The 23,236-nt window shown below is 43.5% G+C and overlaps 1 protein-coding gene across 2 annotated transcripts in view; it reads right to left on the minus strand.

Annotated features, from left to right (window-relative positions):
• Nucleotides 1–3,936: 3,936 nt before the first annotated feature.
• LOC120024952 (SH2 domain-containing adapter protein F-like) overlaps nt 3,937–23,236 on the minus strand; it is a 114,597-nt gene continuing 95,297 nt past the window's right edge. For both annotated transcript variants that reach the window (XM_038969339.1, XM_038969340.1), the window contains 3 exons: nt 13,216–13,396; nt 12,883–13,002; nt 3,937–5,686 (listed from right to left, as the gene is read on the minus strand). In XM_038969339.1, the coding sequence (XP_038825267.1) occupies nt 5,500–5,686; nt 12,883–13,002; nt 13,216–13,396 (488 nt within the window). In that variant the 3' untranslated portion in view covers nt 3,937–5,499. The remainder of the gene's footprint in view (nt 5,687–12,882; nt 13,003–13,215; nt 13,397–23,236) is intronic.

Consider the following 23,236-nt stretch of genomic DNA (forward strand, 5'->3'; position numbering starts at 1 on the left):
ATCAACCAACAGAGAGTAGCTCTATGGCACTTACCATTGAATAGACCCTTACCATGGTAACTGGTAATCACAACGGTATGGAGTTATTTACCAAACATCTTTTGGATTATCATTTTTTTGTAACATGTTTGTTGCAGCATCAAGAAAGAGCCAACAGACAGAGGGTTTGGACTCATAAACTCTACTTTATTTAGGTTGAAACTTGATGCCTCTATGTCCCCATACAATACATTCAGTATATAAATTTGGCGATGAGGGACTGTACAGATATGTTATAGTAGTGCATACATACATGGGAAGAAGATGTACACAAAAGCACTAAAACCACTTGACCTCAGAGTGGCTAGAGAGAACAGAGTACGTCAATGGCTGATGGCAATGCGCACACACAACACAACACTTCTCTGAGGGTGAGAGGACTATTTCAGGTTCCCACAGAGACATAACAAAGTGAAGAGTGAGTCTGCTGATTGAGACAAAGCCCCTTCTTTGCCTTCCAGAGTCCCCTCCCTTCCTCCCTCCTTCTAGCCAGGTGAGGGGTCTTCCTCTGGGCAGTGGACAACGTACGTGGGACCTTGCCTACAGTAGCATGCATCTGTCAGCAACACTGAATAAAGATCCTCCTCTTCTTTATGTTTCATCTCTACCACACAGGAACATTCTTAAGACATATAGTGCATTCGGAAAGTATTTAGACCCCTCGACTTTTCCCACATTTTGTTACGTTACAGCCTTATTCTAAACTGGATTACATCCCGCCCATCAATCTACACACCATACCCCATAATGACAAAGCAAAAACAAGTTGACATTTTTGCAAATGTATATATATATAAAACATATCACAGTTACATAAATATTCAGACCCTTTACTCAGTACTTTGTTGAAACACCTTTGGCAGCAATTACAGCCTCGAGTCTTCTTGTGTATGACGCTACAAGCTTGGCACACCGGTATTTTGGGAGTTTCTCCCATTCTTCTCTGCAGATCCTCTCAAGCCCTGTCAAGTTGGATGGGGAGTGTCACTGCACAGCTATTTTCAGGTTTCTCCAGAGATGTTCGAGGACATTCAGAGACTTGTTCTCCCATCTACACAGAGGAACTCTGGAGCTCTGTCAGAGTGACCATCAGGTTCTTGGGGACCTTCAATGCTGCATACATTGTTTGGTACCCTTCCCCAGATCTGTGCCTCAACACAATCCCTTCTTCGGAGCTCTACAGACAATTCTTTAGTCCTCATGGCTTGTTTCTTTCTCTGACATGCACTAACAACTGTTGGACCTTATATAGACAGGTGTGTGCCTTTCCAAATCATGTCCAATCAATTGAATTTACCACAGGTGAAGTTGTAGAAACATCTCAAGAATAATCAATGGAAACAGAATGCACCTGAGCTCAATTTTGAGTCTCATAGCAAAAGGGTCTGAATACTTATGTAAATGAGGTATCATTTTTTAAATTATAAATAAAACTGTTTTCGCTTTGTCATTATGGGGTATTGTGTGTAGATTGATGTGTAAAAAAATATTTAATACATTTTAAAATAAGGCTGAAACAAACAAGGGAAGGGGTCTGAATACTTTCAGAATGCACCGTACATATGTACACACACATATATTTATACACACACACACACACACACACACACACATATATATATATAGTACCAGTCAAAAGTTTGGACACACCTACTCATTCAAGGGTTTTTCTTTATTTTGACTATTTTCTACATTGTAGAATAATAGTGAAAAACATCAAAACTATGAAATAAAACATTTGGAATCATGTACTAACCCAAAAAATACATATATTTTATATTTGAGATTCTTCAAAGTAGCCACCCTTTGCCTTGATGACAGCTTTGCACACTCTTGGCATTCTCTCATCCAGCTTCATGAGGTAGTCACCTGGAATACATCTCAATTAACAGGTGTGCCTTGTTAAAATTGTATTTGTGGAATGTATTTCCTTCTTAATGCATTTGAGCCAATCAGTTGTGTTGTGACAAGGTAGAGGTGGTATACAGAAGATAGCCTTATTTGGTAAAAGCCCAAGTCCATATTATGGCAAGAACAGCTCAAATAAGCAAAGAGAAATGAAAGTCCATCATTACTTCAAGACATGAAGGTCAAGAACTTTACACGTTTCTTCAAGTGCAGTCTCAAAAACCATCAAGCGCTATGATGAAACAGGCTCTCATGAGGACCGCCACAGGAAAGGAAGATCCAGAGTTACCTCTAATGAAGTTATCCTCTGCAGCAGAGGTAACTGCACCTCAGATTGTAGACCAAATAAAAGCTTCACAGAGTTCAAGTAACAGACACATCTCAACATCAACTGTTCAGAAGCGACTTTGTGAATCAGGCCTTCATGGTCGAATTTCTGCAAAGAAACCACTACTAAAGGACACCAATAAGAAGAAGAGACTTGCTTGGGCAAAGAAACACAAGCAATGGATATTAGACCGGTGGAAATCTGTCTAAATTTGAGATTTTTGGTTCCATCCGCCGTGTCTTTGTGAGACGCAGAGTAGGTGAACGGATGATATCTGCATGTGTGGATTCCCACTGTGAAGTATGGAGGATGTGTTTTGGTGTGGGGATGCTTTGCTGGTGACCCTGTCAGTGATTTATTTAGAATTCAAGGCACACAACCAGCATGTCTACCACAGCATTCTGCAGCGATATGCCATTCCATCTGGTTTGTGCTTAGTGGGACGATCATTTGTTTTTCAATAGAACAATGACCCATCTCCAGGCTGTGTAAGGGCTATTTGACCAAGAACAAGAGTGATGGAGTGCCGAATCACCCGACCTCAACCCAATTAAGATGGTTTGGGATGAGTTGGACCGCAGAGTGAAGGAAAAGCAGCCAACAAATGCTCAGCATATGTGGGAACTCCTTCAAGGCTGTTGGAAAAGCATTCCTCATGAAGCTAGTTGAGAGAATGCCAAGAGTGTGCAAAGCTGTCATCAAGGCAAAGGGTGGCTACTTTGAAGAATCTAAAATCTATTTTGATTTGTTTGACACTTTTTTGGTTCCTACATGATTCCATATGTGTTATTTCATAGTTTTGATATCTTCACTATTATTCTACAATAAAGAAAAACACTTGAATGAGTAGGTGTGTCCAAACTTTTGACTGGTAGTATATATATACATAATCATGTAGGATATATATATATATATATATATATATATATATATATATATATATATATATATATATATATGAGCACAATTTCCCTCCATTACATACAATGGCCCTCTCTGGCAACATCAGTTACATCATGAAGGTGTGGGATAGTCTAATCTTGACACTGACAGACAAATTCCTAAACCTGTCATGAAGAGTCATATACTGTATGCCAGTGGTTCCCAACCATGGGTACTAGGATCCCTAGGGGTACTTGGCCTATCCACAGGGGGTACTTTAGAAGACTCATGAGACCATAGGTCTCTGGTAAAATGCACATGGGGGGGTATAGTACTTCAGGGGTACTCCGGGCAGAGCAAAATTCAGTTGCTGGTTCATTATCTGAAAAAGGTTGGGAACCACTGCTGCTGTATGCAACCCTACTTTACTTGTTCCTTTAACTTACCTACAGAATCAATTCACCTCCAGCAAATGCTTGTATAATTCTCTTAATTCTTTGGAAATGCCAATTGGAAAACAGCCTTAGATTTCCACATCTGCAATGAGGCCACCTACTGGCTATGGGATTGCATAGCATGCTTCAGCACTCTCCTTATTAACAATAAGATTAAAGGACACGTCAGTCCCTCTAGTTCAGGGGAGAACTCCAAGAACAAAGAGAGGCTTCAAGCACTGTCTCTAACCTCAAGGTCTGTACCTGAATAAGACAGGGTTGTGTGGGTAGAGAGGATAGAACACAGAGACAATGGAGGAAATCAAGAGTAAACTGAATAAGAAACCAATTTTGAGATGTGTGTATTAAATAATTCGAACAAATAGAGGGGTTATGACAGACTGGAGGTCAGAGTTCATTTAGGAAAATTGAGTCCTCAGATTGGTCCATGTGGCTTCTACAGTCTTTATGTGAGGCTTGACAATCCCATTGGTCACGAGACACCATTACTCATCAGTGTCTCAGTCAGGCCACCAGAGTCAGGCCACAGAGGCAGTTGGACACATGAAGCAGAACTGACTAAAACACAAAGCGAAGCACCACAGTATATGAGACCAGGCCCGGGGTATGCAAGCTCTGGCCAAACACGATCACATGGCAGAGAATAGTGAGGGCCGGATGCCACGAGGCAGGCCTTCACAGAGTAGAAGAGTAACACATCTGTAATAAGAAGAATTACCCCAGAATAAATTACAGTCACAGAACAATCGTTGAAAGAAGCAGAACTCTAGAAATCAGCGGATCTAATCCGACTGATTCAACCCATGCATTATAAGGCATTAACCAAACATTTGTTACTGACATCACACAATTTCATAGTGACAATACATACAAATGCTGATCTGTAAAATGTAGTTTAAAAAAAAAAGAACCAAAAACATGTGACTGGTTTATGCAAAAACATATTCTTAAACCATAGATGCAATTTGTTGGGAATCAGAGTTGCATGGTGGGGGTTGTATCAATATCTACAATCCCATTGTACCTATTGATCTGCAGATTCACGAATGAAATTGATTTTCTGAGGTAGACAATGCAGGCATATTCCATTCTACCCATGCAAAGATATTCTACGATGGGGGATTGGGAAGGTAATTTGGCCCATTTTGAGACTAGTTGCCCATCTCTGGCTCATTTAGCCAATGGTGCTACTGCTGTGTAACATAGTGATCCATCTATCAGTCTGCTGACTGTCAAACCAGAGCTGTACTTACACTGTCCTACCAATGGGACACCCGTGGTGATGGATATCAGAAATACAGTCCCGGGAATAGACAGAGACGTCAGTCTGTAGACCGTACAGCACTTAAACACTAAACTGTTGTTGCACTGATGAGGAAAGTATTCACACAGGGCATGTTTATTGAGTTTGCCAGCCAGTGCCCATATATAACCCAACTCCAATACATGAATGTGCCTTTCCTGCTTCCTTTATAAGGACATTACAATCTTTAGGTTCCCCTCACTAAACATACATTACACTTTCAGCATAACATGGAGCCAAATCCAATATGAACAGGTCTTGTGTGGAGGAGATTGGTACAGAGTGGTACTGTTGAGGAAGCAGCTGTGGGATCAGTGAAACAATGCTTGTCAGCAGATGATGTTTCAGTCAATGACGCAATGATAATGTTGTAGAAAATACAAACAAAAAGTTAATAGCAGGTCTGGGATCAGGTAGGTGATGACCGGTGAGCTGCATTATCCTCATCATCCCTGCCTCCTCCACCAACTTGAACTCTGTCCTTCAGACCAATCAAACAGAAGGAAATAGGCAGAGCGACAGGGTTTCCCAGGGGAGGTGGCAGAAGAGGGCATCTGACCCCTGTGTCACTATAGGACGTGTCACTATAGTGTCCTGATGGCCACGGGGTAGAGCAGGGACATGTGCTCGGCCCCCTTGATGGGCAGCTTGCGGCTGGAGTAGAAGTGGATGATCTCTGGGACACTGTCGAAGGGACAGCTGTTCTGACCCAGGATGTACTTGTTCTCCTTCGTCCTCGACAGCTTCATGTGCATGAAGCCCTGGCTGCTCCTAGAGGGAGAGAGAAAACAATATCAGCTCGAAACATTGAGTGCTTTATCTCCCAGCGGTACAGTGACAGATCATTCCCAGGTGATGCAGTACAATTGGGTTTAGAACCCAAGTCACATACTGTACACACTCCTATATACTGTAAGTAGAGAGTGCTACTAGTCTAATGAGCAGCCAGGAAGAATCACTTAGGCTACACCAGTTAATAAATGCAGAGCAAATGAAAAGCTCCCGAGGCTGTGCTCCCTACAGTATTTCTAGGGCTGAGCCGGAGCCTTGGATCTGTGTGCTTTACAGCTCTTAAGTAATCTCCTGCTCTGGAGCCTTGTCTTAATGAGAAATGTGGCTGTATAAAAAACATTATGCTGCAGTGGACAGAAGCTGCAGGGAGGATGGCAGTGACACGGGCCTTTTATCACATACAAGGAGAGGGAGAGGAAGGAGAGAGAGAGAGAAGAGATAGAGAGGGGGGGAGAGAGAGAGAGAGAGAGAGAGAAGAGATAGAGAGATAGAAGAGAGAGAGAGAGAGAGAGAGAAGAGATAGAGAGATAGAAGAGAGAGAGAGAGAGGAAGGGGGACATGGTGAGGTAGAGGGGGAGAAAGAGAGAGAGAGGAAGAGGGAGATAGTGAGGAAGAGGGGGAGAGGGGTGAAAGAGAGAGAGCGAGGTAGAGGGGGAGAAGGGCTAGAGGAAAAGTCCTCAGTAGACCATTTATCAGAAACCTTTTTTGCGACAAGTAGCCAAACACACAGCATCAGGTTAGTGTCAAGCACTGAGCACACATTGACTCATGGTCCCAGAGAATGTTTTCTCTTCTGTTTGCATTGTGCAATGCCCAAGATACTGCAGAATCAGCTCACCCGGAGGACTTACACAGTTAGAAAAAGTATATATATACACAATATGTAGCAGAGCAGGTGTCACCTCTCCTGTCAACAGAAATAAAACTGGAATAACAGCCAGACAGTGATGGACTGCAATGACTTCCTGTTCCCATAAGCGGGGAATGGCATTCAAAGATGGAAATATGTTTTCTAAGCCATTCTGTCTGTCTGTGTGTGTGTGTGTGTGTGTGTGTGTGTGTGTGTGTGTGTGTGTGTGTGTGTGTGTGTGTGTGTGTGTGTGTGTGTGTGTGTGCGTGTGTGTGTGTGTGTCCATTATCAGCAGAAAGCACAAATTGCTGGGCATCTTATAATTGCATTTGAAAAGCCTGAAGCCATATTATCTCACCAAGACACCAACAGAAGCAAAGCCATGGAGAGAACACCAACATTAGGATCAAGGAGAAACTTAACAGGTTCAATTAAGGGACAATAAACATTAAAAATGACATTTCTCAAAACATCAGAGGAAAATACTTATTGTAAGTGAAATCTTTCATCAGTTCATGAACCAAGAAATAAAACCCTAGTGTGACACGGTGAAACTAGTAAGGACCAATGCAGATGAAGGACAGTCAAAAATAATTCTCTCATGTTGTCTCTAACACACTGCTGCTGTAAGACTGGCAAGTCACAGCCTTGACATGTATAGTTGCTGCACTAAAAGTATGGTTAGAGAGGGGGAGATAGAAGGAGAGAGGAGTCGGAGAGGGGGAGACAGAGACCGTAAAAGAAACGAGGGAGATTGAGAGCATCTAGCGTGAGGAGAGGTGGATGATCGTTTTATAAGAGAGCTGAGGGAGAGGACTGCAGGGTTTCTCTGCTGCTATAATAGTGAAGTAAATACAGCCAGCTTCAGCCTCCTCCATCACTGAGCCTGATCAGCCAGCCAGCTCCTCCAGTTGAATACGTCTCTGTCATTACTAGGATGTTCATCAAATCAAAGTTTATTGGTTGGAGTAGATGAGGACAGATATCTCTAGTCACACAGCCTGTTCACCGCCTACATCCCAATATTACACCCTGTTCCCTATTTAGGGCTTAGGCCAAAAGTAGTGCACTATATAGGGAATTGGGGTGCCTATTTGGGATGTAGTCACTGTGTTGCTGCTTCTTAAGCTGGTCCAGGAGAGGAGAGGCCACTCTGAAGGTAAAGTGTGTTTGATTCATCAACAGCTTGAGGAGACAGGCCTTGGGTTACACGAGCACACCACTTAAAAAGCTAAACACATCAATAGGAACATTTTAGAAATCCCCCTAAGATTTCCTTCCTCGTCAGCGTTTAGCTACGCTTATCGCGTTTCAGCTCCGTGGAGACTCAGAGACAACGGCGCAACAGACCACTACTCACTGCTGTCTGATAACAGAAATGTAGGGCTATTTTTGACAAGACTGGGCCTTTTGTGTTTGTTATCGCATCCTATTTAGTTGTGCACTTTTTTATTGTCTAATCGGGATTCATTTCACTCTGGAGGTCTGGTGTCCTGTTCACCGGGGCCTATGACTTTCACTTGAACCTGCTCATCCTCACAGCAGAGAAATAGGCTGACAGCCGTCATCGTTTATCTCTACTTCTCTACATATATTAGACTGCACCATGAATGATGCTTCAACACAATAAATCCATGGCATTAGAGAAGCTAAACTCACCCAACAGAAGATAATGATCCAGAAAGAAAGCCTTGACCTTAAGAAGCATTGTGGGACAGGAAATGTCCTGAATAGCCATTATTCCGGTTTAATACGTACTGCGGCAGCCACAAACAGAGCGTGTCTGACTGGAAGGATCACTAACATGATCAGGACATGACCACACCTGTTCCTCGTGGTTTAGAGGGACTTTACAAACAAGAATGTGGTTGGTGCTGCTCATTATAGGTCAACTAGACCGTAAGAAACACAAAGCTGTGTTGTTGTTGTGTTTCATTTGGGAACCATTCCAGTTGTGGTAATATCCAAGAAGAAAACATGCATTAATAAAATGCATTGAACTGTGCACTGAACTGAACTGCACCACACACTCCTTAACAAACTAGAAGAGCCCTCACTGGGAGAGCCCTGTGTCTCTCACAAGAAAGACAAAGAGAGGACACTTTTCTGAGACACGTTTGCCTCTCCTGACATGAGTTCAACTGCCAACGCTGAGAGCTTTAGTTGTTCTTTCTACAACTCCAAGGCTTTCTAGTTACCCATGTGTTATAGCATCAACACATTTTGTTGCATAAATCTTTGTTTTCCTCTTTCAACGGTTTATTTTCTACCTCAGTCAGCCCGTAAAAGCGGCTGTGTAAAACCCCTCCCTAGGGGGAGGAGGGAGAGCTACGCCACTCAGAGACCAGTGAAAGGCTAAATGTGTTTTATGCACCTAAAAGAGCACTCATCTTCAGAGAGAGGGAGGAGAGACAAAGACAAGGTACCCTGTATCCCTGTCAAAAGGCTCTGGAGACTCACGGTTAGTGAAAGTCTGGGCCTTCATCAATGATGCAAAGCCCAAACGTGCCGCCGATTTGGCCTCATGAATATTTCAGCAGCTCCAGACATGGAGTATCTAAACACAGGGTCTCTAGCCTCTGCCACAGAGGTTTCAGCATCTGCCAACATATCTGGCCTACACATTGGGTCTCAAGCCTCTGCCACAGAGGTTTCTAGGAAGCAGGAGGCTCCAACATGAGCAGACTGAACTCTGTGTCACCCTCTGTGTCACCCCCTCCCCACTGCCGGCTCCATGAATCAACCCGCTGATTGTTTACTGGGTTGATCTGAATGACCCTACAGCCTCCTCTGCTTCCTACCAGTACTGCACAACAAACACAGTCACGCTGGCAGGACACAGGCACATGATCCACCACACACACCAGAGAGCTGTTTAGAAATATCTGCCTTCCTGCCTTTGCCCTCTGCCCTGGGTGGATGACATCTCCACTGACATGTGCAGGAGGTCCAACAAAGAGAGTGTTGTAAACACCCTTTTACACAACTATGATTTATGGTTCACAAGCACAAAGACCAATTAATTCCATCACTCCTTTCTGGAACTGACACAATTAGTCCCATTATTGGTGGACATTGGTGGTCCAAGACACACTCAGAAGTCCATGTGTTTGAACTTTGAACTCAGAGTCAATATGACTTTCTTCCACTGTGACTGGCCATGGAGGCAGCCGGACTGACAGGGTCAGAGGTTCAGTGCTGCTGGCTGAAAGGTCACAGTGCGTGGGCTCTGACTGAGAAGGACAGCTCCTACTGGAGATCAACACTGCTCTCCTCCACCCCCTCAGACACAGCATGGGACGTGTCATAGTGGCCTCCCAAGTGGCGCAGCAGTCTAAGGCACTGCATCTCAGTGCAAGAGGCATCACTACAGTCCCTGGTTCGAATCTGGACTGTATCATATCCGGCTGTGATTGGGAGTCTCATAGGGCGGTGCACATTTGGCCCAGCATCATCCGGGTTTGGCCGTCATTGTAAATAAGAATTTGTTCTTAACTGACTTGCCTAGTTAAATAAAGTTTCCCCAAACAACCCCAGCCCTGTCTGTCCAATAAGGCCTACCAGCCTACTGCACCAGACAGTCCAGCCAATGGCCCAGCACTGTCTGTCCAATCAAGCCCACCAGTCTAATTCCCTGTGTGTCCCCCCAGGCAGGCCAGAGCAGAGTCCCAGAGCTCTGGTAATGAAATGAGCAGTCAGTCAGTGTGAGGGGCAGTGGAGCAGCTCTGGACAGCATCATCTCCTCCTGCCAGCAGAGATGAGCCTAAAGCCGACTGATGAGGAGCGTCCTCAGAACCAGCAACGGTTTCCCCCCCTGCTGCAATGTATCTAATCTATCATTGACTTTATCAACAGATGTGTGCTTTATTGTGAATAAGCAACAAAAAAAAGCCTACAACAAGAGAGCACAAATGTCAGTTTGTATCTGAAGAAAGGTGACAATAATACTGTAGAACTGTCTTCCATGGCCATAACTCAAGCAGTTATCCTCTCTGCAGCCCATATCAGATGCACTTTCTCTGCCCCTGTGGTGAAATGGTTTTCTCAGCCAGGTATTGCTGTGTCCTGATGAAATGGCAGCCCGCTGACACTCATCAGTTGGCTGGCTCCCTGCGGTGGTGTGAGCCCTCAGAGCCTCTGAGTCGATGGCATGTGACTGTCTTGCGGAGGTGAGTGCCAGCTGTGCAGCGAGACCCTTTAAACTACCCTCCAACCAAATGTTCGACCAGACTAAACCAATCAGGGCCTGTCACCTGGACTCTCCGCTGGCCAGGAGACAGGTCACAGTCAGGGGGCAGAGGTCAGCCATGGGGGCATTATGAATTCAATTCTGGGCAAGTCAGCGAATCAGAGCACCAGAGAGGTAACCTGGTGGAGGTGGGAGGGGAGGAAGGGGAGTGCATCATGTAGGAAGGACAGGGTTCTTAAAGGTGATGTGCATAACCATACTGAAGAGACAGTCAGCAGGTAGGTAGGAAGTGAGGAAGACTCCTGGAGGCAGAATAATGGTGCTGTACTGTGTGTTGAACTGGTACTCTATCTATAGAACTCTACTCTATGATAACCCGTGAACACCCTCAGTGAAGTGTGTGTAAAATTGTATATAGTGCCTTCAGAAAGTATTCATGCCCCTTGACTTATTCCACATTTTGTCGTGTTACCTCCTAAATTCAAAATGGATTAAGTAGATTTTTTTCTCACCCATCTACACACAGTAACCCATAATGACAAAGTCAAAAAAAAAAAAAAAAAATGAAATGTTTGCAAATGTATTGAAAATTAAATAACAAATTTACATAAAGTCAATACTTTGTAGAAGCACCTTCCATCTTTCCACATATTTTCAATGGGATTCAAGTCTGGGCTTTGGCTGGGTCACTCAAGGACTTTTACATTCTTGTTCTGAAGCCATTCCAGCGTTGCTTTGGCTGTATGCTTGGGGTCATTGTCCTGTTGGAACTTCACTCTTTGCCCCAGTCTAAGGTCATTTGCACTCTGAAGCAGGTTCTCATCAAGGATTTTACTGTATTTGGCTCCATTCATTGTTCCCTCTATCATTACCAGTCTCCCAGTCTCTGCCGCTGAATCGCATCCACATAGCATGATGCTGCCACCACCATGCTTCACAGTAGGGATGAGGTTAGACAGGTGATGTGCTGTGCCTGGTTTTCTCCAGACATAGTGCTTTGCATTCAGGCCTAAGCGTCAGCATTTGTGGGTTTGATTACAGGCTCAAAATGGCCAGAAACAAAGAACTTTCTTCTGAAACTCATCAGTCTATTCTTGTTCTGAGAAATGAAGGCTATTCCATGCGAAAAATTGCAAAGAAACTGAAGTACTCGTACAACACTGTGTACTACTTCCTTCACAGAACAGCGCAAACTGACTCTAACCAGAATTGGAAAGAGGAGTGGGAGGCCCCGGTGCACAACTGAGCAAGAGGACAAGTACATTAGTGTGTCTAGTTTGAGAAACAGACGCCTCACAAGTCCTCAACTGGCAGCTTCATTAAATAGTACCCGCAAAACACCAGTCTCAACGTCAACAGTGAAGAGGCGACTCCGGGATGCTGGCCTTCTAGGCAGAGTTGCAAAGAAAAAGCCATATCTCAGACTGGCCAATAAAAATAAAAGATTAAGATGGGCAAAAGAACAGACACTGAACAGAGGAATGCTGCCTAGAAGGCCAGCATCCCGGAGTCGTCTCTTCACTGTTGACGTTGAGACTGGTGTTTTGCGGGTGCTATTTAATGAAGCTGCCAGTTGAGAAAAACAAGGACATTTCTAAGTGACCCCAAACTTTTGAACGGTAGTGTATGCCTCATCACAATTCGATCACGGCGATCTACGGACAGCTCTGACATGCACTGTCAACTGTGGGACCTTATATAGACAGGTGTGTTTCCTTCTAAATTATGTCCAAACCATTGAATTGGCCACAGGTGGACTCCAATCAAGTTGTAGTGACAGCTCAAGGATGATCAAAGGAAATTGGATGCACCTGAGCTCAATTTGCAGTGTCAGCACAGGGGTATGAATACTTCTGTAAATGAGATAGTTCTGTATTTAATTTTCAATAAGTTTGCAAACCTTTTTAAAGCATGTTTTCACTGTTAATATGGGGTATTATGTGGATTAAATCTAAATGGATTAAATCTATACAACAAATGTTGAATTCAGGCTGTAACAACAAAATGTGGAATAAGTCAGAAGGCACTGCAGGTACTGGGTGCTGTATATTCTCCAGTGTGTGAGAGGGTGGTGTGTCATCAACTGTGCACTGCTTATTTGTGTGTAGTGGACAGTATGTATGGGAAGGGTCTTACTTGAGTGAGAGGGAGAAGTCATTCTTGCTGGTCTCACTGTTCCTCACCAGGTAGCTGGCCTCCTTACACAGCCTCAGCAGAGACTCCGCATCCGTCCTGCTGATCGCTCCATGGTACCAGCTACAGGGCGGAGAGAAGAGGGAGGATAAAACAGAGCTTCAAATGGAGAAAGTGTCTGTTATCTAACGTCAATAGATAATCAATTATCTCCACACAGCTCTACCTCAGAAGCACCAACACATAAATACCAAATCCCTAGAAAGAATCACAGGAATAGAATTACTAGTCATTATAATTCTGTGGATAGAAAGACAGTAGGGGAGGGTGACTTACAATTGGCTCTCCAGGGACAAGGAGGGGTCAATGCGTTCCCCCAGAGCAGCACTGCAGTGGTCCAGAGAGCTCATCTTGGTGTTGACCAGACAGCAACTGGAGTGGATGCGGGGTGGCGGACGCCCTCCTCTAGCCTCCTTGGGGGGCGACATTCTGGACTTCTCCGCCCCTTCAAACTGGACTGTAAATGAAGGAGAGACCCACAGCCAGATATGAGTATCACAATACAACAGCATCTCAATAGAGGCCTTCCTTGCGACATGTCAAACATCAGCCTTGGAACATTGAACACCCCGCCTCGTTTTTTGTAAAAAGCTAAGGGACGGGCCTCGAGTAATGTAACCACTCAAATTCATAGAGCTATGGATGCAAGTACAGACCATCCATGACATCAAAATGATAGTTTTAACAATGTTTTGAGGCTATTCAGTGTTTGCCTACATTTATATTGTTTACAAAATTAGTAAAAACAAGCTGATATTTTGGAGTCTGATGAGGTATGACAGTTGAACTCAGCTCATGAGACATTTACAAGTTATATACTTCAAGAATCAATACTTCAAGAATCAATGGAGATATATATATATATATATATCATTACTTTATACGTCCAAAATGCTTTAACACACTGACCATTGAAGTCCATCTTGTGTTTCCTGTACTCATCAATTATAAGCAATTAAACTAAAGTGGCGTTGAGTTCAGAGAAGCAAGTGTTCTAAATTTCAGGCATATCTGTGAAAAACAGAGCTGCTGTGACTTATTATTCATGATTCCTCCTGGTCTTTCCCGGCTTGTATGTGCTGTGCTGTTGTGAAACGTGTTAATGAGAGGAGACAACCATGCCTCAGTGTTTAAAACGCACACACCACCACCCTGTACAACACATCCCTCTCAAGGACCTTCGCAGAGCGAGACAGAAATCAATCCAGCCACACTGTGTACACAATGCCAGACGGGAGGGAAAACACAACATGTACAAACTAGTCCAGGCTAATCACTGAGCCAGGCCTTGAAAAGTGCCAAGGTCACTAACTGTAGAATAGACAGGCTCCCTTGGAGGTGATCCATCGAAATCGTGACACGACCCTGACTAATGCTAGAGGTCAGAGAGTTGCTTTTAGACCAATCAGAAACAAGCTACTCAATCTCCCTATTTACACAGTCTGATGTGAGATCAGAGCGTGGGAGGGGACCAGGAGTAGAAGTTGAAACCTCCGAACTTCCTGGTTGTGGTGAGCGGTTAGAGGTCAGAGACAGTGACACAGGAGAGAGGGGGTGGGGGTGGGGGGGGGGGGGGGGGGTGTTTTACTCCACAGCTCATTCCTGTAGTTGATGTCACACCATCCTTTGGAAAGAGACCCATTTCCAGTTGCCTTGGCCTTGCTACCCCCCAGCAGTAAACTGAGGTCACCCTTCAACATCAAAACACATTACCAGAGTCTGTCACTGCCAGAATGCTGAAGACCGCTTTAGAGCTTCAAGAGGAGTGGAGCAACATCAAACGTTGAGCCTCTGATGGAAGCAGTTCATTTAGCATACTCTTAGTTGTGATTGCATGCCCCCCGCCACCACTCATCTCAAGGGCTAATCTCACTCCAGGCCTGGCTTTAATTTCACTGAGTGGACATAGGCTCCAGACAGACAGACAAGAGCCACTGGAATCACAACATGTCGATGAGGAGGAATGTGCTTGTCTAGTCTAGACCACACCTCCAGTCAAAGGATAGCGTTTCACTTTCTGTAAAGCTATTGTAACATTGAGAGTCCTTATAGTCCTTCCACCATTATACACTGAACAAAAGTATAAAAAGAAACATGTAAAGTGTTGGTCCCATGTTTCATGAGCTGAAATAAAAGATCCCATAAATGTTCTATACACACAAAAAGCTTATATCTCTCAAATTTTGTGCACAAATGTGTTTATGTCACTGTTAGTGAGCATTTATCCTTTGCCAAGATAATCTAACCACCCGACAGGTGTGGCATATCAAGAAGCGGAATGATCAGCATGATCATTACACAGGTGCACCTTGTGCTGGGGACAATAAAAGGCCACTCTAACACAATGCCACAGATGTCTCAAGTTGAGGGAGCATGCAATTTGCATGTTGACTGCAAGAATGTCCACCAGAGCTGTTTCCAGGGAATAGAATGTTAATTTCTCTACTATAAGCAGCTTCCAACGTCGTTTTAGAGAATTTGGCAGTACATCCAACCGGCCTCACAACCGCAGACCACATGTAACCATGCCAGTCTAGGACCTCCACATCTGGCTTCTTCACCTGCGGGATCGTCTGAGACCAGCCACCCGGACAGCTGATGAAACTGTGGGTTTGCACAACCAAAGAATTTCTGCACAAACTGTCAGAAACCGTCGCAGAGAAGCTCATCCCGTCGTCCTCACCAGGGTCTTGACCTGACTGCAGTTCGGAGGCATAACCGACTTCAGTGTACAAATGCTCATTCGATGGCCAATGGCACGCTTCACGGCTGAATCCCGGTTTCAACTGTACCAGGCAGATGGCAGACATTTTGCTGATGTCAACGTTGTGAACAGAGTGCCCCATGGAAGCAGGTATGATATGGGCAGGTATAAGCTACTAACAACAAACACAATTGCATTTTATTGATGGCAATTTGAATGCACAGAGATACCGTGACGAGATCCTGAGGCATATCTGTATTCCCATTCATGTGAAATCCATAGATTAGTGCCTAAGGAATTTATTTCAATTGACTGATTTCCTCATATGAACTGTAACGCAGTAAAATCTTTGAAATTGTTGCATGATGCATTTATATTTTTGTTCAATGTATAATTACTCTTAAGTGTATTAATACACGTAAATGTCTTCCAGAAAACAACTTAATGTAAATGCCTGACATGCACAACTAGAAGCATTTAACTGTCTTCCTGATGCTAAGCTACATACTGAACAGCAGAAACCTATTCTGAGCATCCCTGAAGCATGCACAGCATGTGCTTACCACTGGCAAAGCTCAAGCATATATGATCATGTTGTTCCACCACTGACCACCAGGGGCTCCCCTTAACCTAATTTCTATTGTTCATGTGAATGACATATCGGTACTTCTAATAAACTAAGGCTGCGTATACACAGGCAGCCCAATTCTGATGTTTTTCCGAATTAATTGCCAAAAAATCTGACTGGTCAAAATACCAATTAGTAGCAACAAAACTAAAAAATCTGAATTGGACTGCCTGTGTAAACACAGCCTTAGTGAAACATTGCTCTAAAACTCAAACCAGTTCAATGGCTTGGTTATACAGAATGATAAGTGTTTTTGCACTCTACACTTTTTTTGCACTGATACATAATTGAGTCTGAAGATGACACACATTGTATAGTATAAATGAGGCCAAATTATTTGTTTTACTACTCTCCGTTGTTCCATGAAAGTCAAATATGGAGGATATATTCTCACACAAATGTCATCCGTTTCTGTAAACGGTACAAGTAGCTATCTTTGTATATGTTTAAGGTATATGTGTATGTGTGTGAGATAGTGTTTCCATGGAGACTGACCGGGTGGGAAAAGATGCGTGTTTGCAGCGTCCCACACCATGTCAGCCAAGACACAGCCAATCTGCAGCTCTGCAGCAAACCTTCCCCTGAGTATGTGTTTGCGTGTGTTTCTGTGCAATAATGTCAGAGAAATAGCAGGAGAGGGACTGCTGTAGTCTATATATTTTGTTTCCTCTTTAATTAATAAAACCCTATCTCTATAAAACAATGTCCCCTGTATCTCTGAACCAGTGGAGACTACTGAGGGGAGGATGGCTCATAATAAATGGCCGGAACAGAGCAAATGGAACGGCATCAAATACCTGGAAACAAGGTATTTGTTTGGTATATCAGCCTTTACCACGAGCCGGTCTTTCCAATTAAGGTGCCACCAACCTCCTGTGCTCTGAACGTATATGTGTATGTTGGTGTTGGCTATGTGAGTGTGTCAGTGTGTGTTGTGAATGTGAGAGTATTATGAGTTGATCAGAACACGAGGAGTTCCCATGTGAGGAAACCTCTGTGACTTTCGGTGAGCTATCTGTCATCACCGTGGCAGACAGAACATGTTCTGATGCTATCAGCTATCACATACCAGTACATGACATTGGCAAATGTCTGTCTACATTCCAGGTCTACGCCTATGAAGGAATATGAACCAACACTAAACTCTGTTATTAATGGTTTGATCGTGATAGTTTGGACTGACGTTCACCTGAGCCCTAGTCAGAGCTCTCAAATCCCACTTTAATTATGCATTATACTTTAATTCCTAGACACTCAAAACCCCTCAATTAAACTCTGATTGACATCTACAGTAACATCAGATCCACAAGGAACCATCTCAATGTGATTACATAATTGTTATTCTCTTGCTTTCGACTCCTCCACCTAGGCAGAGTGAATGGCTATCCTCAGCGGTGTTCACCACTTTACTGTCAGAACAGGCCCTTTTCAGAGGCAATGCACATAGCTTCAAAGAAGCATTACTAAGGAGTGAACCACTAACAACAAAAAAAGCAACCATTTTATTTGTTTGAGTGTGAAGAGCCCGTGTCTTCTATGATTGCCAACCATCTCCCCCACAATAGCTGGAGCTGCAGTGGTATTATAGTTTGGCTGATTCCTGGTGATACTCGGCCCAAACTCATTCCCTTTCATTCTCCACCGCTCACACTCAAGACGGACAAGAGGAGATTGAAGAGAGGATTGGCACACAGATAATGAGCCCTGTGGGGCAGTTAGAGTGACTTACAAACACGCCATTCTGTGTGTGCGTCTGTCTGCCAGCCTGTCTAAACTACCTGTATTGTGGCGTGTAAAGCAGAGCAAATGGAATCTCGGTATCAGATTGAACTGTCAGTCAGACGGTGATGGATGGTTGAAGGGCCCACCCTCTCCAGCCTTCCACCTATCTCTACAGCCTCCCAACAAAACAACAGGCTGCAGGGATGGAGGGAGGGGGATGGAGGTAGAGAGGAAGGGAGATGGAGAGAGGGAGCTGATTGGCTGGGACTTAGATAAACGCAGGCCACAAAGGTCAAAGGGACATCTGGAGGACCAGAACATGCCCAGAGCAGAGCAGAGCAGAGGAGGGGGGGGGGGGGACAAAGGAATTCAGCAAGCTGAAAAACACTCACTACTACCACCCACCTTCCACACAGCACATTTACTTATTAAGCCAGCAAATTAATTCTCATTTACTAATGGTACTTCCGTCAAAAGAGTGAGTTCACTGGTCAGTGGGGAAAGCTTGAGAGCTACTACTGTATTACAGGCTTACAATTAAGAATTCCAGCTTGACGTGTGAAATGATTAACAGGTCTGAAGGCTCATTGAAATGCATGACACATTGTGAGCATCAAACCATGAAACCATACACTGCCATGGGAGAGAACGAGCAGCTTGTAAAACCACTGCTTTCTGTTGACATCCAGAGAATATTGTGCTTGGGGAAGTCGAATAGGATCGGTTGAAAGGATTATATAGAAACACATTTGCTGAGCCCAATGGTCTTATTCTCTGATGAGTTCAACATCAAGGCACGTTATTTTTCTATCAAATTCCAAAACGTGTTCTGACGAGTTTTCCAAAGACAAAGGAACAATCCTCCAAAGGCTTAAATGCCTGCAGATTCCTTGAACAAAAATGAAATATTTTAATTACATTGTTTGTATTCTAGTGAGACAGAGGGAAGAGAAGGTAAGAGAATGGCCTGAACGCCCAGACAATCAATTCACATCAGAAAACAAAGGCAAAAGCTCTTCATTACATCCAGACAAAGGAATCGGTCTTCTATTTATATGCAGATGTAATATCTGTACTGTCACGGTTGTCAGGCAATATTTAAATATGATAATGATGTTGAACTGGTGAGACAGGTTCTGTTCGGCTGTACCGGGCGCTGTTCCATCCAGGTCCATATCACACAGCTAATCATAATGGCCCTGGTAACACTTGTAGCCTGGAGACCTGGCTAGGGCCAGGAGGAGCAATGGCTTTTGCCCCTAACAGTTCAAGGATCAGATTAATCACCCTACCCCCAACTTTAACCATTAGGAGGAACGTCAAAACATCTGACCCTGTAGCAGAGGTTAGAAACAACTTCTACCTACTCTTACTATCTCCTCCTGTTTGAGTGGAGACTTGACTGTAGCCAGAGGCGACAGGAGGTGAGCGGCATGCACCTGTACTCACAGGAAGGTCAGAGAGCCCCCCACCCCTAGTCTCTATATCCAACATCTGACCCCTGTGATGTAGTGGGAGTTCAGACAGAGAGAGGATCCTCTTTCAGCCAGACGCCACACTAAAACCCACTCATATCCCATGCATGGGGGAAGTGCAGCCATTCCCAAGGCATTATAGGGCATAAATCATCCATCCGCCTGTCCTCACCCTCAGAACACAGCCAGCTCATCTTACTGGCTCGCTGTCTGGTGATGGAGGGAGGATGGCTCATTGTAATGGCTGGAATGGAATGGATAGAACAGTTTGAAGGACATTAAACACATTTCCAATTTAAACCCCAGCCTCCACTGGTCTCTCTACAGTAGTACACCCCCTCTACACTACCAGGGGAGTACAGAGCCTCAACCTGGGTATTAGTTCTGCTACACATGGCCCCTCTCCTCTCTCTCCCTGGATAATTAGTTACTGATTGTAGAGCTGTGGAAAAGCTGCAAACATCGGCAAACACACGGAGGCTTCTTAATTTGAAATGGACCAAGTCTCTATTATTCGAATCACAAGCAAGTCTCAAGTCACAAGGTCCAAGTCTCAAGTCACAAGGTCCAAGTCTCAAGTCACAAGTCTCAAGGTCCAAGTCTCAAGGTCCAAGTCTCAAGGTCCAAGTCTCAAGGTCCAAGTCTCAAGGTCCAAGTCTCAAGGTCCAAGTCTCAAGGTCCAAGTCTCAAGTCTCGAATCAAGTCCAAGTTGTGCATTCTAAGAGGAAGTCAAGTTGAGACACGTTTTTTTAAAGTCAAGTTAAAAATGTATCTATAAATGCAATGATTGCAAATCTTTGTCTATTTATTGACCAGACAGCCCTTTTTATAATTTTGTCTACAACACAATTAGATGATGTAATTGTAAAATAGGGATCTTGTAGCAGTCGTCAGGGCGTGACATCGGCAGAAGGCAAGGCAGGTTGATGTGCTCAGTGTAGATTTATTTACAGGTCTCAGTGATCCAATGGTGAAAGCACCATATCATACAACATGTACAAGTAGATTTACCAAATATACACAGCCCAAAAGAAATAGCTTCTGTATGAGGCATAAACTGTCCTATCTGAACGGACATAGGTAGCGGGCAAGACTGTACAGCCTCCCCTTGAGAAACCACATTGAATCCATCTAACAGGAGCTGAAACAGGTACACTACCATTCAAAAGTTTGGGGTCACTGAGAAATGTCCTTGTTTTTGAAAGAAAAGCAAATTTTTTTGTCCATTAAAATAACATCAAATTGGTCAGAAATACAGTGTAGATATTGTTAATGTGGTAAATTACTATTGTAGCTGGAAGTGGCTTATTTTTTTCTTTGCAACTCTACCTAGAAGGCCAGCATCCCAGAGTCGCCTCTTCACTGTTGACGTTGAGACTGGTGTTTTGCTGGTACTATTTAATGAAGCTGCCAATTGAGGACTTGTGAGGCGTCTGTTTCTCAAACTAGACACTCTAATGTACTTGTCCTTTTGCTCAGTTGTGTACCAGTGCCTCCCACTTCTCTTTCTATTCTGGTTAGAGCCAGTTTCCACTGTTCTGTAAAGGGAGTAGTACACAGCATTGTACGAGATCTTCAGTTTCTTGGCAATTTCTCGCATGGAATAGCCTTCATTTCTCAGAACAAGAATAGACTGACGAGTTTCAGATGAAAGTACTTTTTTTTCTAGCCATTTTGAGCCTGTAATCAAACCCACAAATGCTGATGCTCCAGATACTCAACTGGTCTAAAGAAGGCCAGTTTTATTGCTTCTTTGATCAGAACAACAGTTTTCAGCTGTGCTAACATAATTGCAAAAGGGTTTTCAATTAGCCTTTTAAAATGATAAACTTGGATTAGCTAACACAACGTGCCAGTGGAACACAGGAGTGATGGTTGCTGATAATGGGCCTCTGTACGCCTATGTAGATATTTCATTAGAAATCAGCCGTTTCCAGCTACAATAGTCATTTACAACATTAACAATGTCTACACTGTATTTCTGATCAATTTGATGTTATTTTAATGGACCAAAAAAAAATGTTTTTCTTTCAAAAACAAGGACATTTCTAGTGTACATACTGTACAAGCACTTGACCACTCCCAGGACCATACAATTACCCAATTGGCAATTACAGCCAATAAACTAGCTCTCCAATGTAAAAGGCAATTTCCACATCCATTGTTACATTTGTTTTAATCAGACTTAATGACTATTAATTTCAAAACCATTCATACATGGAACAATCGTTTATCTTATTCAACGTACTGACTACATAGCATGGCGAGCAGGCCAAGTAGCCTTTTCTATGCGCACTGGGACTCGCTCCTATTACGCACAACCAGAATGACAGAGACATAGGACACAGACACACGGAACTCGGGCGTAACCCGGGAAATATGAACAAAGGAAGACATACATTAAACAGAACTTCTACCTCAGGAGTCTTGCGAACGTTCCTGTGCACAATAAAGGTAAGAGGGTAAGAAGTGGTAGGCTAAATTAAAATGGATTGTATCAAACATAAAACAGAAATGCCTAAGTGTAGCAATAAACGGTATGGGACGGAATGATGAAACGCTAGCAAACATTGTAGGATTATATACGGAAAATAGATTTAGCGCATTTAAACGTGTGAAAGCAAGAAAACAAAGACTCTCTGGCAGGCGTATGGAGAGCTCAAGTGGTGTGTCCTCGCCACAGTAATAATTCCTTTTAACAAATTACAAATGCAAGCTTCATAAGTAAATTATCAATTTCAAGCAATTTTGACATACTAAATGGCTAGTAGGCCTATACTAGTAGGTCTAATTGTTGCCTGATGCTGGCGAGCTAACAAAGTAAACAGTCCATATTCTTGATCACCAAACTATTTTTGGAGCTGCATATTTATTTATTATGGCAATCCTCTCCCAACAATTTGCTGTTTGCGCTGTACCCGATCCTATAGCTGTACAGCAAATCAACAATCTGTTCAATAGTGCACCCGACTTGTGTTGATTGATAGTTTGCTGGTCCAATCAGAGGGTCAAGTGTGCGTTTCACTAGCCAATCTGTTGCATTTTTTTTTGTTTGTTGCAAGGGTGATGCTGCGGCTACTGTCTCTTGCTGCATGGAGCATAATCCGTGGAGACTCTGACACAAAATGAGTAACAAAACGTTACAAAACCTGGCCAGATCATTTCAAGTCATCAGTCTCAAGTCAAAGACGAGTCCCGAGTCCAAGTCATGTGACTCAAGTCCAGAACTTTGAAATAGGGTTATTATTTGGTCACAGAGCATTATAAGAACAAGGTCAGACACTTTGTGCTACATGGATGTTCTCACCAAAATAAACAGTAGTAAACTTTGTGATTTGAATGGGTTCTTAATCAAGGGTTTGAGAATATGATCTATAAAGAGCAGCGGGCAGGGGGAAGCTTGCCTTGGAACAGTTATGACTATGTTGACAGTAGCATTAGTGGTCACCTACACTTCCAATTACCCATTCAGAAGGCAATTCTGCGCCATTAAAAGCAATGAGTCTTTGTCCACACAATCTGGACTAGTGCTAGTGATTTTCTGCCATATGTAATCCAGATGGAAAAGGGCAGTTATTACAGAGATAATGTGAGCCGTCAAACTGATTTAAAGATACTGTAGAGCTGATCAATCACTTCCTCCTCACTCGATGAGATCACACTCTTTTCATAGGTTGTCATAGTGAATGGAATGTTGTCTTACAACTGTATGGTATGTTGTCGCCCGCGCAATTTGTCATTTCTCAACTTTAACAGACAATGACAGTT

This window comes from Salvelinus namaycush, chromosome 30, assembly GCF_016432855.1.
Source record: "Salvelinus namaycush isolate Seneca chromosome 30, SaNama_1.0, whole genome shotgun sequence".
NCBI classification, from domain to species: Eukaryota; Metazoa; Chordata; class Actinopteri; order Salmoniformes; family Salmonidae; genus Salvelinus; species Salvelinus namaycush.